This window comes from Epinephelus fuscoguttatus, linkage group LG12, assembly GCF_011397635.1.
Source record: "Epinephelus fuscoguttatus linkage group LG12, E.fuscoguttatus.final_Chr_v1".
Taxonomy (NCBI): Eukaryota; Metazoa; Chordata; class Actinopteri; order Perciformes; family Serranidae; genus Epinephelus; species Epinephelus fuscoguttatus.
In genome coordinates, this window is record NC_064763.1 from 19,177,285 (window position 1) to 19,190,505 (window position 13,221).

General features: G+C 43.2%; 1 protein-coding gene across 1 annotated transcript in view; it reads right to left on the bottom strand.

The window, feature by feature from the left end:
- cxadr (CXADR Ig-like cell adhesion molecule) overlaps positions 1-13,221 on the bottom strand; it is a 54,553-nt gene that overhangs the window by 20,164 nt on the left and 21,168 nt on the right. Inside the window, exon 2 of the mRNA XM_049592789.1 lies at positions 350-519. Coding sequence (XP_049448746.1) covers positions 350-519 — 170 coding nt within the window. The remainder of the gene's footprint in view (positions 1-349; positions 520-13,221) is intronic.

Consider the following 13,221-nt stretch of genomic DNA (forward strand, 5'->3'; position numbering starts at 1 on the left):
GTATGTATTTCACCTCTTGTACATCGTACCAATGCAAACTGCAAAACTACACACACTACTGACGAATGAGGGACTTTTAAAGGCTTTACACAAATGAAATAAGTTAAACATTCATTTCTGTTTTTGAGGTATTATTGAGGAAGCGATGTACGGAAGACCAGCTTGGAAAAGATCCCATCAACTACCTAGGAAAAAAGCAAGAACAAAGCTGAACTTCTCTGAACATAGATAAGACAACCGCGCTATATAAGAGCCGATCAGAGAACACATAACTGCCGACGTTACTTTCATGTGCCATCTTTGAAACCAAACTGTATTTTGAATGTTTGTGGGGAACGTCGACACGTACCACTTTGTCTTCATTCTGGTTGTCGGAAGCCAGCAAACTCCATTCGATATCAAGCGGTCCAGAATCTTCAGGGGCCAGAGTGAACTGGCAGTCCAGCTTTACACTCTGACCGCTGGCCTTCTCTATGGATGTCGGCCCGGTGGTTGTGATCTCAAGACCAGAGGCCAAACCTGGACGGAGACACACAAAGGGAGGAAATGAATGCACCGCAACATACACAAAAAGAACTAGACTAGTTTACATTTACATCAGGGTTTCTGCAGTGTTTTAATGTCACATTTAATGCGATTCCACACCTGTTTTTGCTAAAGTCAACGCATATGAGATGATGAGCATCCTAGCTAATGTATGGCAGCAGTGACAGTGCGTGTTTGCTGCAGGCCTGATGGTGCGGACTACAACTCTATAAAAAAGGACAACCTGCTGTCGCAACAATCCCACTTTTAGTTTATAAGTAACTTCTCCCAACAGCCTGCAATCAGCTATAAAAATATTTTATAACTCACGTAAGTACCTACTTCAGGCAAGAGCACATATTCAAGACTTTTGCAAAGTTAAGTGACGAGTTTTTAACACCTTTAAACCTCAGGCCTTTTTTGAGGAACCTGACTTCAACACTTTTTTTTAATCACTTTCCAAGAACTGCACACACCCTGAGTTCAGACCTAGTGGCTCATCTACCCAAGGCAACTGGGGAGCTGAGAGCATCGCTGAATGAGGCTTTGATAGGTGGTGCATGCTTGGTTAAGCTCAAAACCTCCGACAGTGCACACTCCCTGAATCTGTACCAGCCTTGGACCGCGAGGATCGTTGAGTCTGCATGCGCTAAAACGTTTCTTAATAAATCATTTTTCATCTCATTTGGGAGTGATGGAGTGTTACAGATTGCTCAAGGGTAGATAACTTTTCCTCTCTAATTTACCGCCACAGCTCAGGACAATATGAGGTGACATTTTGAATATGAATATTAAAACCGCTCAGTGACATAATGATGCACGCTATAACTTCTGTTAATTAGCCCATCGTGATTTTTTACACGCAACATTTCCAGAAAGATCTCATCAGGCATCAATTTTTCATCTACATCTCAAGTTCTTTTCATGCAATTTGATCTCATTTCCCTCTCTAGCTTTGGCGGCAAAAATGGCCTTTACTTTACGTTTTTTAAGCATATTCCTTATTCATTAAAATGTGTTCATCATAAGACCAAATGAGTGAAAGCTCTGTGAGACCGACACACCACCAGCACACACAGCCAAATGTTTTCACTTCTTTTTTGGGGATGTTTATTTTTAACAGTGTGAAAAATAACTACAGATTTTAAATTCACGTTTTCTTTCCGCTAGAGGAAAATTCTGTTGCTTGCATCTTATAGAACTGAGCTGATGAAACTGTTTGCTTTACGGAAACATTTTCAGCCGGCAGTCAAATGTTTTTATTCAGGGAACGTGTCACTCATGAAATAAATATGGTTACATCTCATCTGAGAAGTAACTCTTAAAATATGCATATTGCAAATCACACAGTGGAGAAAAAAAGACACTAATAGAGCAGAACACAGCTTAGCTGAAGGAATGGTGATAATAATAAAAAAAGGAACTGCAGCCCATCACCAAACTGGAGCAGACTCCTAAGCATTTATTCTTAGAACGAATAAACATAATTTCCTGGTGACATCAACTGGGTTAAGATTCTCCATTCAATAAGAGATTTAAGCCGCGGCAAGAACACAGTCCATAGAGAATGGAGTTGTCACATGCTGCCTCGACACATTAAAATCCTCCTGACAGCCTGCCACCTTCCAGTTAGCAAGCGGGGGGGAGAACAGCTTAAAAAAAAAAAAAAAAAAAAAATCACCACAATATGTTGCTGTTAAAAAGCGCTGCAAATGTGTAACAGTGTGACAAATACTTATCACGTCCTGCAAATGACACCAAACATGTGTAACTGAAATTTTCTGCTGATAATAAGGAGAGAACGTTCACTCCCATCTCAGAACACAAGAACCGTAGCATTTTTCTTTGCTACATCTGCATCTCATTTCACTGCTTTTACACTCGCTGGCAGATGAAGACGACTCGCAGATAATTGGTGAAACAGGAGCCAAACCTGCTGACTGTTAACACTCTGTTAACCTCTCTTCTCTTCCTGGAAAGGTTTCTATTTTGATTACAAGGTTCCCATAAAAGACAAACAAACAAGAGTACACGCATCTGCACGACCACAAAGGATCTAAAGGTGCATTATGCATGTTGTATTGTTTGCAGATAATTGTACTGAGGCTGTAATCACCCTCTGACTACATACCGTTTTCTACCCAGCCTGACAGCTCTCAATCAAATCTACAAACAGGATGAGCAAGTTGAAGGTGAAAGTATATTCATGAAAGCAAGACAGTTTTGGTTAATTTTTGGTTTTGAAAGCACAACACCCTTAAACCGTTAGCTAACTGGTTAATTTTTAAAGAAAAAAAAAATGACTAGTGCTTCATTGACTCAGTGAGCTTTAGTGCTTCTTTTCGAAGTGCTATCCATTAAGAGGTGGTGACATTTTAATATTTTGTGATGTAAATGTCTCGATTTTTTATTTTGTTGTCTGTTAGCTTTCCTGACAGACAGCCGGCGAGCCACATTAACATGCAGAAGCATCGTGCCCACTGCCCACTCTCCGGTTTCGACTGGTTTGCTTTCCTTAGCTGTTCCGCACTGTGCACCACCCAGGTCAATAGATGCCAGATCCTAAGATGGCGCCTTTTCAGTCCTATGGAATTGCTCACCTGGCACATACGCCAAAAAAAGTTTTACACTTCTGGGTTTACTTCCACGTTATGCAGCCTACTGAATATGTGCAGTGGTGCTTCTCCTGCTGGCTCTGCCTTCAAGTTCCCACTCGGCTCATAGACTTTACATTGTGATGATGTCATGGATTATGGACTACAAAAAACTGCAAACAAGGCTGAGCTGCTTTCCTAGAGGCCCGTCTGGGTCGCATGGAAGCTAGCTTGCAGCACCACTCACTGTTAATAACGTCATCCCAACTCTTGGTGGTGGGATGGCGCTGCTGCAGAAACATGGTGGCCACCCTTCATTTTGTGCTGCAAAACCGCTTTAGCATTGTTAATTAACATGTATAGGCACCACCAGCCATGCTGACGTAGCTAACGGTGCTAACAGAGCTGACAGTGATAACATAGTTAGCAGTGCTAAAGGGGTTTTGTAAAATTAAGCCACGTGACTCAGACCTGGGAGGAGACCGGAGGGTGGGCACAGTGTTTCCGCAGAAAAGCCTTCCTGCCACCATGACTCAGGGCAAAGTGCAGAGCGGCCAAGGCTAGCTAATCAGTGTAGCATTAAGCTTTGTTCTTAATGGGGTACAGCACAGTGCAAGTACCAGTACTTAACTCAAGAGAAGCAATAAAAATGTCCTTGTTGGTTAACCAATAAATGGTTAACTGTTGACACCCCTAATATCAAGTTGTAGTGACTGTGATATGAGACAAAAAGGATGTTAGAAACTGTTTGTGTGAGGGAACTTTCTAGATCCTGGCCCTCAGGGTAGGGAGGGTGTGACCTACAGGTTGAGGTTCCTGCCGCATCTCATGTCCATCAGTTCTGTGTCAGCCTCAGAACTCACTTCCCTGTGGGCTGCGGCAGACAACTGAATGAAAATACACCGCAGAGGCTCACACACATATAGAGAGTGACAGTCTCAGTCACACCCACTATTGTTGAAGCCCACAGCCTGTAAGCACTTGATACGGTTGCAAAGCACAAGCATAGTTTTATTCCCTATCCGTCGGTGCTGCAGCTGGTCGTTTCAGCCCACAGATTTTGACAGACGCCCTTGATGGGAGTGATCCATCGCCTTCAGCAGAAGCAAGAGAAACAGGGAGCAATATAGAGAGAACTGAGATACGTGTCTGTCACTGTCAGAACGGATACAAAGCTTGGCATCTGCATGACGGAAAGCTGTGTCAATTCATCAAGCACTTAAAGGATCCGGGGCATTTTTCAAAGTTGCTTAGAAAGGGCAGAAAATTGCATTCTGTGAGGAAAAAGAAAGTATTCAGCTGGAACAGTTTATCAGAGACGGGCAATAAGGGACACTGTCTGATGGACCTGTTAAATCAATGACAGACCACCGAGGCCTTCAGCAGCATTTGTTTAAATTACAGTTCAGCCAGAGGCCTTTTCAATTCAGCACTGCACAAACGGGAAAAAGTGCCAATTCAGGATTTCATCCCTTCCACTGGCAAACAGATTTGTTTGCTTATAAACCTGCTTGTGTGGAGGCTCAGGTGACAGCAGTGTCATGGCAGAGAAACATACACGCCATGAGTGTAATCTAAGGTTAATTCCACATTCAGTCAGCAGACAGGAACCAATAAATCTGTTTAATCCATCTACTGCACGTAAAACGCTGTGCAGAGGAACTGAGGTACATGCAAATGAGATAATTAGGATAGTTTATTTAAAGTCACAGTAAATACACAATTATAGCAAAGCAGGTGGATGTTCAATGCCAAGAAAATCCTGGTCTAACATAAGCACACATTTTCTGCTTAAGTTTGATCAGTTTGGTTATTGAACTTCTAAAGAGAGATTTTTATATTTGTGCTTTTGAACTTTTCACAATGATTTCTCACTGACTGTATTCTTATATTTCCAGTTCTTTAGAGTGTGAAAAGGTTTCTTAAATAAAAACTATGCATGTTATTTTAGTGAACTTGTTGCTTATATAGTCATGAATATTCAATGTTAGAAACAATAAGTAAGATTTGTCACAAGTTAGTAACAAAACCATCTAGCAACATCAATAAATACATATCCCAGCCCTTACATTATATATAACAAACATCCTTAGCAATAAAGGCATTTGTGAGAAAATTAAAGGTGCCATGTTTTTACACTTCACATGAAAGCACCCAGATGGCATCTTTTCCATGAAATATAAATCACAGTAATGGGCAAACAAGCTCAGTAAAAAAACAATAATCTTAATAAAAAGACAATAAAACAGGGCCTATAATCAAGGCAGGAAGAAGGGAAATTAGATAAGATTACATGAACAGGTAAACCCCGTCAAATCAGTGGCTGCCATCTGAACAACACATCGGGAATAAACACCAAACAAATAACAAAGACTTGAAAGTGTAAACTTGTATGAGCTGATCCACACAAATTCCTCCAGCAATTTTAATTGAAAGCCTCTTGAAAACTAGGTTTCAATCTTCAGTATTTCTCTACTATTTCTCTATTTATTACTTTGCGTGCCACCATCAAAGTTAAAGTTTTCAGGACACCCTTAGGTATTAATTATTAAAACATTGAAACCTAGCTCATCTGCATGATGAGGACTGTGTGGGTGTTGTTAATCAGATTTGATTGATTTAACTTTCAGACTAGGAGGAGGAACACACAATGCAACCAGCTGAAACATCTTCTGGTAAGAATTCCTTTAGTGATCATTGTTAAGGAGGTTTTTACCAGGTGCCGAATTATCCGCAGAGGTCTCTTCTCTTCCAAAACAAACTGACAGGGGTCTCATACGCACAAAACGAGGCCTGAAAGAGACGTATGCCGCTTCCCACGCAAAAGTTGTGATGTATAAAACCAGACTTGATGGGAGAAACTTTGACCCATGCTTACTAACATTTTGTAAAGGGTACATTGGTGACGCAGATGATGAGGTGGAACCCTGACTGTAGAAACTGTTGAATATTTTTTGGCGCACACCATTTTTGGCTTTCGTTCATACGAACATTTGTAGTATGGATACTATGCATTGTTTCATAAATGAGACCCCAGGTGATTAAAACCAGTATACGCACTAAATAAAGCAGTTTGCAAATCAGTGTTTCTCCCACACTGTTTGGCATGTTGGAGACCGGCCCTTAGCCCAGCACCTGCTAACGCGTGCTCACTTTTTTCCTCTGGTAACTTAAGATCCAGACGTGTAAGAGGTTTTTATTGGGTCTCTTCCTCTCCTACACAAACAGACCCAGTCATTTAACTCCATGAAAACACTAAAAAAAGCAGTTTCACATTATAAATCAGTGTTTTTCTGGCCAACTTGAAAACACGAATGGCCCTGTCTGAAGCCACTGTTTGGTTCGTCCATTCTGGGATACTGTAGAAACATGGAGGTGCAACATGGTGATTTCCATAAATGAGAACCTGCTCCCTATGTAGATATAAACAGCTCAACACAACACAACAATTTTCAGGTGATTATAAACTAAAGAAAAGAAACTTATTATATTCCATTTCTACCAGTATATATCACCCTAAATGATACATGCTGAACCTTTAATTGTCAGGGAAATTATTCATCACGAACATCCCTAGTAAAAAGATGGCTGAGAAACTGATAGTCAGGTCAAGATCGCATATTATGATGACTAATTAAAAAATAATAGCCCTCATGACAGTAAACTGAATATAGCAATTTAGATGATTGATTGAGGGGGATTTCAACATCCCTGGCTGGAAATATCATCCCCTACCACCAGCTTCTCACAGTGGAATAACACAAATAACTCTGTAACCATGTAGCTCACAGTGTTAATCAGTAACCATGAGCTATCAACGCACACACTGTACCTACTGTGTGTGTGTGTGTGTGTGTGTGTGTGTGTGTGTGTGTGTGTGTGTGTGTGTGTGTGAACCCTGAAGCATGTGACTCACAGCAGAAATGATCTTTACTGAGCTCAAAGTCTTTGCCACGGTGAGAGAGCGCTCAATATAATTACTGTCATATAGGGTGGCCGTCAGTCTTTATTTAGAGTAATGGCACTAGAGCTAAAGTAAACTGGCCTTCTTCTTGCAAGGTAATATAATCGGCTGATAAGAGAGACCATCATTACAGTCTAAGGAAAACTATGAAAAATCGACTTGTTAAATGCAGTCGGGCATGTACACCAGACACACACAACTTCCTTGAGTCCAGTGTCTGCTGCTGGAGTAATAACGTGTCCTACTGTGTGTGTGTGTGTCCTCGTAGTAGGGGAGCCAAGCGGTGGGGGAGGGCACGCTGGCTAATTAAAAAGTCTGTCTTAATAACTATTCATGGCTGCCTGTGTCTCTGCGAGTGTCTCTTTCCCTCCAGTCTCCACCACACTGTCTGACACAGCACATCCCAGCGTGGTTACTGGGAGACTGGGAATGAACAAGAGGAATTTAGGGTGTCAGCGTGCTCCACCCAATCCCCCCCACTGCCATTCACTCACTCACCCCACCCCACCTCTCCATCCATTCCTCCCTGCCTGTCCTCCTCTACAACACACCCCTGATTGTGGAGTGCCAGTCCCCTAGGCCTCCAATTCTCTCCGGTCCTGCTGATTGTAACCCCACCGCCCACCCCCTCCACCTTTGTCGGCATACAATGGGGAGCGAATCCTGTCTCCTGGCAACCAATCCCTCGGAGAAGGCTGCCGTGGCGCTTAAGAGACGGCATGAGAGAGAGAGAGAAAGAGGTAGACAGGCAGAGAGGGAGAAAGAGGTTAAGTAGGTGGAGACACAAGGGGGAGTCATGAAAAGGGAAGTTAACGTTACTTCGACATTAAAAAGCATTTGTGGAAGTCAACAAAGTCCAGTTCCATCGTAGCTGTTCTTTAGCTCTTACACATGTAAGATGTGACGGCTTTCTTCTTATTCTTTTGGCTTTTAAAAGGCAGACTAGAAGAATTCTGAGCGTATATGCTGCCCTGTCAGGTCCAGAAGAATTGTTTTCAGAATCTGGTACTGAAGTATTGGTTTTCGTGACATCCATACTTTGGGCGTAGATAACTTGTGATGGACATTTTTCATTATTATCTACATTTCAGTCAGGACCACATTTGCAATATCATATTTGGAGGTATGGCTCCATTCTGGGGCCTGTCTGTCTTTCCTAGGCTTACGCAGAAAACCACTTCCACGCGTCTATGTGGAAAGCCTAAGGTGAAGAGAGCACACCCTCTGCCCTTCCATGCGCCTACATGAGAGCCTTAAGGCAGAGAGAGCACACCTCTATGCCCTTCCACGTGCAAACAACAAAAGCCTGAGGCAGAGAGAGCAAACCTCACTGCCCTTCCATGCGCCTACATAGAAAGCTTAAGGCAGGGAGAGCAGCAGCAAATACCCCCAGGAACAGAACAAAGCAGCATCAATGACAAACAGAAATGACATTGATAAGTCAGACACAGCATGGAAAGGAGGAGCTGGGGTGGAGGTGGGTTGCAAAGTGGCGTTTTTCTAACATGAATACAAAACATTAATAATCTTGATCTCTTAGATCTTTGAGACCAACACACATATCAAACAGTTGAAACATCAACTTGTCAGTGCTCTGTCATTTACACCATGATGACTGCTATTAAATGACATCAAACCTGTGATGTAGTTACGTATCAGCCAACATGTACACCCATACCAATACATCTGCCACAAGCTACTATCACTTGGCCCATTTAGCGGTTTACCATAGCTTTAGTCTGCAGCCACGAAAGATTAGTCTCAGTGACATGGATACCATTTACGCAAGTGTTTTGTCAGAGGTCTTCTCGGCAGACATGATGTTAAGCTGTGAGGGTAAGGAGCAGCTTCAGCAGACAACAATAAACCCTGAAACTCCTGACCCTTGTGCTACCAAGCTAAAGACCCTGAGAGCCTAAGCAGGGGCCACAGTGGATCATAAGCCTCTTTCTCCACCCTTTGACCTCAAAGAGCATCCTGGGGAGTAAAGTCTGAAAAGCAAAGTCTTACCATGGTGAGATAAAGGCAGCTGCTATTTCAGGCACAACCCAACAACATCAAGAAGAAAAAGCTTGAGGTGGAAGACGCCACACTGGGATTTACTTCTGTTTACCTTCCTTAAGGTTCGCTGAAGGCAGGTAGACTTGCGTTGAGTCTGGTGTAAGCCTCAGCGGCAGTGAAAGCATTGCCCTAATACTGAAGTTTTTCAGCTAAATAGCTACAAACATAGAAATGTATGAGTGTGTTCAGCAGGGGAAGCTGCATCCTAGAATTACGATATCCAAACTTGAATTTACATCTTTTACTCATAAACAACACTGCAAGTGGAAATATTTTCAATTTAGTGCTTCCTGCCCCCTCCCCCCCAAAAAAACTCATACAGAGTAAACAATCTTCAAAACAAATTATTATTTTCAACCAAATGAAAAGAAAGCATCTCACTCATAAGAACAAACAAACAAAAAGAAAACAACAGTGACAGAGCTTTTGAAAAGTGTGGTACAATTTCCAGGATGGGCAACGATGGTGGGATGAACATTCATTATAGTAAAATTGCAGTCTGGGGGGCTCTAGTCTGGAGCGAGCAAATTAAACAGCACAGACGCTCTTCCCATCATAAAACAGTCAAGCCAATCCCCTGTGACCATGCCGAGGAACATCAATTATTTCGGGCACAGCGGAGGATAACTTCATAACTTGGTCGCTGCTCAAAAAGAAGGCTCTGAATGCTCGCCCCAGTGCCCCCGCTGGAACTATTCAATTTGAAGCAATGTGGGTGCCCCGAGAGCGAGCTTGGCTGTGGTTTATTTAGTGTTGCAGAGAGGGCCGGGACTGTTGAACCATACTGATTGTGCTGTAATGCAGCCTGAAAGCTCCACTTGCCACACAGAGCTGCCATCAATTCCCAGTGCAGATGACCTGGAGGCTGTTTTGACATAATTGAACATTAAATGATGAAGGGGTGACGAATGACAGGCACTTTACTCCACCGCCTGAGCATTTGACAGCTCTTAGACGAGCCTATGGGGGATGTGGTTAACGCCATAGCGGTGAATGTCCACAGCAACCAATCATTAAATGGGGCAATTTAATATCACATTTCATGTACATCAAATTAGATCTGTGATCCCACCATCAGGTTGGTAAAAACTGATGTCTCAGTTGTGGCAATTAAGGTAATAAAGGACCTGCAGGAGGAAGGGAGGGAGAGAGGGAAGGCGAATTCACAATGTCTTGTTCCTTAAAGGGACAGTTCCCTCCAAAATCAAAATATGTAGTGTATTTCTTCTGTTACCTGTAGTGCTATTTATCAGTCTGGATTGTTTTGGTGCGAGTTGCCAAGTGGCTTTGTAGTGGTGTGTGTCTAGCTCTGGAGCAATTGATAGTGGCAGAGAGGTTAGGAGAGCAGCATCTGCTTAAATGCACTGTCCTACACCTTGTAAAATGCTAATGCACTCTATAAATAAGGAGTACAAATCCCAGGGCCATGACTTTTGAGTTGGTTTGAGTTGCCGAGTGTTGAAGATATTGGCGGTAGAGATGTCTGCCTTCTCTCTAATATAATAGAACAAGATGGCACTTGACATGTGGTGCTGCCGGCGCCAAAAGAATACACCCATCTACTCATGGATGAGAGCCTCGTACTCGTGCAAGATGTAAACATTAATGGCCTCCTTGCTGGCTGAGCTGTAAGGTTACTTAGCTTGGTGGTGCTAGATGAGATAGAAGTAGATGCACGCCTTCTTTTGCACGATGATGCGGTTGGCGAATGTAGCTCAGTAGGAAGAAAATGGTTCCTACATGAAATTGCTCACAACAAAGTCTGTGGATTATCTTGAAAAAACAGGTCATGGTTTCTTGAAAGAGACATTGCTGTTCTAGCACCACTGAGCTAACATTACAGCTCAGCCAACAGGGGTATAGTGCATGTAAGAGGAAAAATAATATTCTTTAACTGTCCCTTTAATGGTTGATTAATGAAAAAGGTAAAGTCTTAATCACAGGGGCTCTGAAGTCATGGCCCTGGGATTACTACTTCTTATTTATAGAATCCATTGGCATGTAACGAGGTGTAGGACACTGTATTTAAGCAGATGTTGCTCTTGCAACCTCTCTGCCATCATGAATTACTCTAAAGCTAGACACAACCCACTAAAAAGCAGTCCTGGCCAACCATACATCCCATCCCCCATCCCTGGGAGAGGAGGCAAATTTATCTTAAGAACCCTGGAGAGTCAGATAAGACCCCCCGGTGTCTCAGAGACCTGTGGAAAAACACACACATACAAAAGGCTTGTGCCCCTTAGGATTCGTTGGAGCCCAGGGACATAGGGAGATGGTGACATTATGGAGGCTGGCTGTGCCGTAAAGCCGATAGGCAAGACGCCAGTCCAAGGAGCAGCACACAGATAGCACGATGATAACAGTAAACAGTAAAATGTGCCAACATAGTCACGTGAGGAGGAAATTAAAGCAGAAAAGAGGCAAGGGGAAATGGAAGTGCTGTATATGAGCTGGTTCAGAGATACATTGGTGTGCATTGTTTATATATAAAAAAGCCTGTCTGGAGGTACAGTTGTGACACAGAGGAGATACAAACATGAAACAGCTGGAGTGTTTTCTTCAGTGACGCCAAAGGAGTAATTACAAAATCATGTCCTCCTCACTTTGCAGGGGGAAAAAAAACAAAGCAATTCCCTGCAAGTAATTAGTGAACACGTGAAAGCAGTTTGCATGAATTGAGAAATAGCGCAAAACAGAAAATATGCCTCACAAAGACACACATTTGTGTCTTTGTTGCCACTTCATCATCATTACAGGGGCAGGAGGAGGGATGATGGATCAGGTAGAGGTTTCAATTAATCATCAGCCACTGTTTCATGGAGACAGCATATGCCAAAGTAAAAACAGAGGGGTGAGACAGCAGTCAGGCATTTGCACACCAGCAACATTATTGTCCCTGCTACATCTGCTATCAGCATTAGATTGCATCCAAATATGCTTATTAGACTTCAATCTGACTTTTCACATACACATCAGACCTGCTTACATGTCTGAGGATCAGAGACGCACAGAAACCACGTGTTGCTGATGTGATGAAATGCATTTCTGACCACCTCCTAGGTGGTCCAGCAAATCAATGTCAAAACAGTGCATTTAGTACATTTTGATTTCATCCAGTTATTACAAGATCACCAGGATGCATATTAAGGCTCAGACACACAAATACTGACGTCAAAGAATTAGTGCCAATGAAGGCCGACTGTTGTCTCACCCCACTGCGGCTGTGTCTCGGCCAAAAAGAGGCACTTGAACACACCGCAAAGACTACAGCCAAAGGTCAACCAGCATATATGTTCTGCGCCTGCGTGAGAGGAAATAATTCTCAGTACCAGCAGGCCATAGTAGTCTGTATTTGTCATGCAAAAGGGGAAACAGAAAGACTGTCAGGACAGTTTCAAGACACTAGTAAGGGACTTAGCACATTAACAACACAACCCGCTACTGAAAGAACCAAGGATATTTACCATGCGCTAGCAAAGAGTAGCACAAACAATTACAGTGCAGTGTTCTGCTGGAAAACCTCGGGTCCTGGCATTCATGTGGATGCTAATTGACACACCCCACCCAGCCGAACACCGTTGCAGACCAAGTAAACCCCCTCATGGCAACAGCACTTGTTGATGGCAGTACCCCCCTGAGCAGGACAATACACCACGCCACACCACGAAAACTGCTCAGGAATGACCCCAGGAATGGGACAAAGAGCTCAAGGTGTCGACATTGCCTCCAAATACCCAAATCCCAACCTGATCGAATATTTGAGGGACGTGCTGGTACCCCAGTGGTACCCCCAATCTACAGTGGGCCCTCCTTGAACCAGACTTGGCTCTGACCTGTCAAGGCATGAACACAGGACCTCTGGGGGGTGCCCTATAGTGTCTGGCACCAACGCGTTGGCTTCAGATCTTTTGAGTCCTGTGGGTTGTGAGGTGGGGTACCAGCATGTCCCATAGATGTTTGATCAGACTGGAATTTGGGGGATTTGGAGGCCAGGTCAATGCCTTGAGGTCTCTGTCATGTTCCTCGTGCCATTCCTGAGCAGTTTTTGTGGTGTGGCATGGCACATTGTCCTGC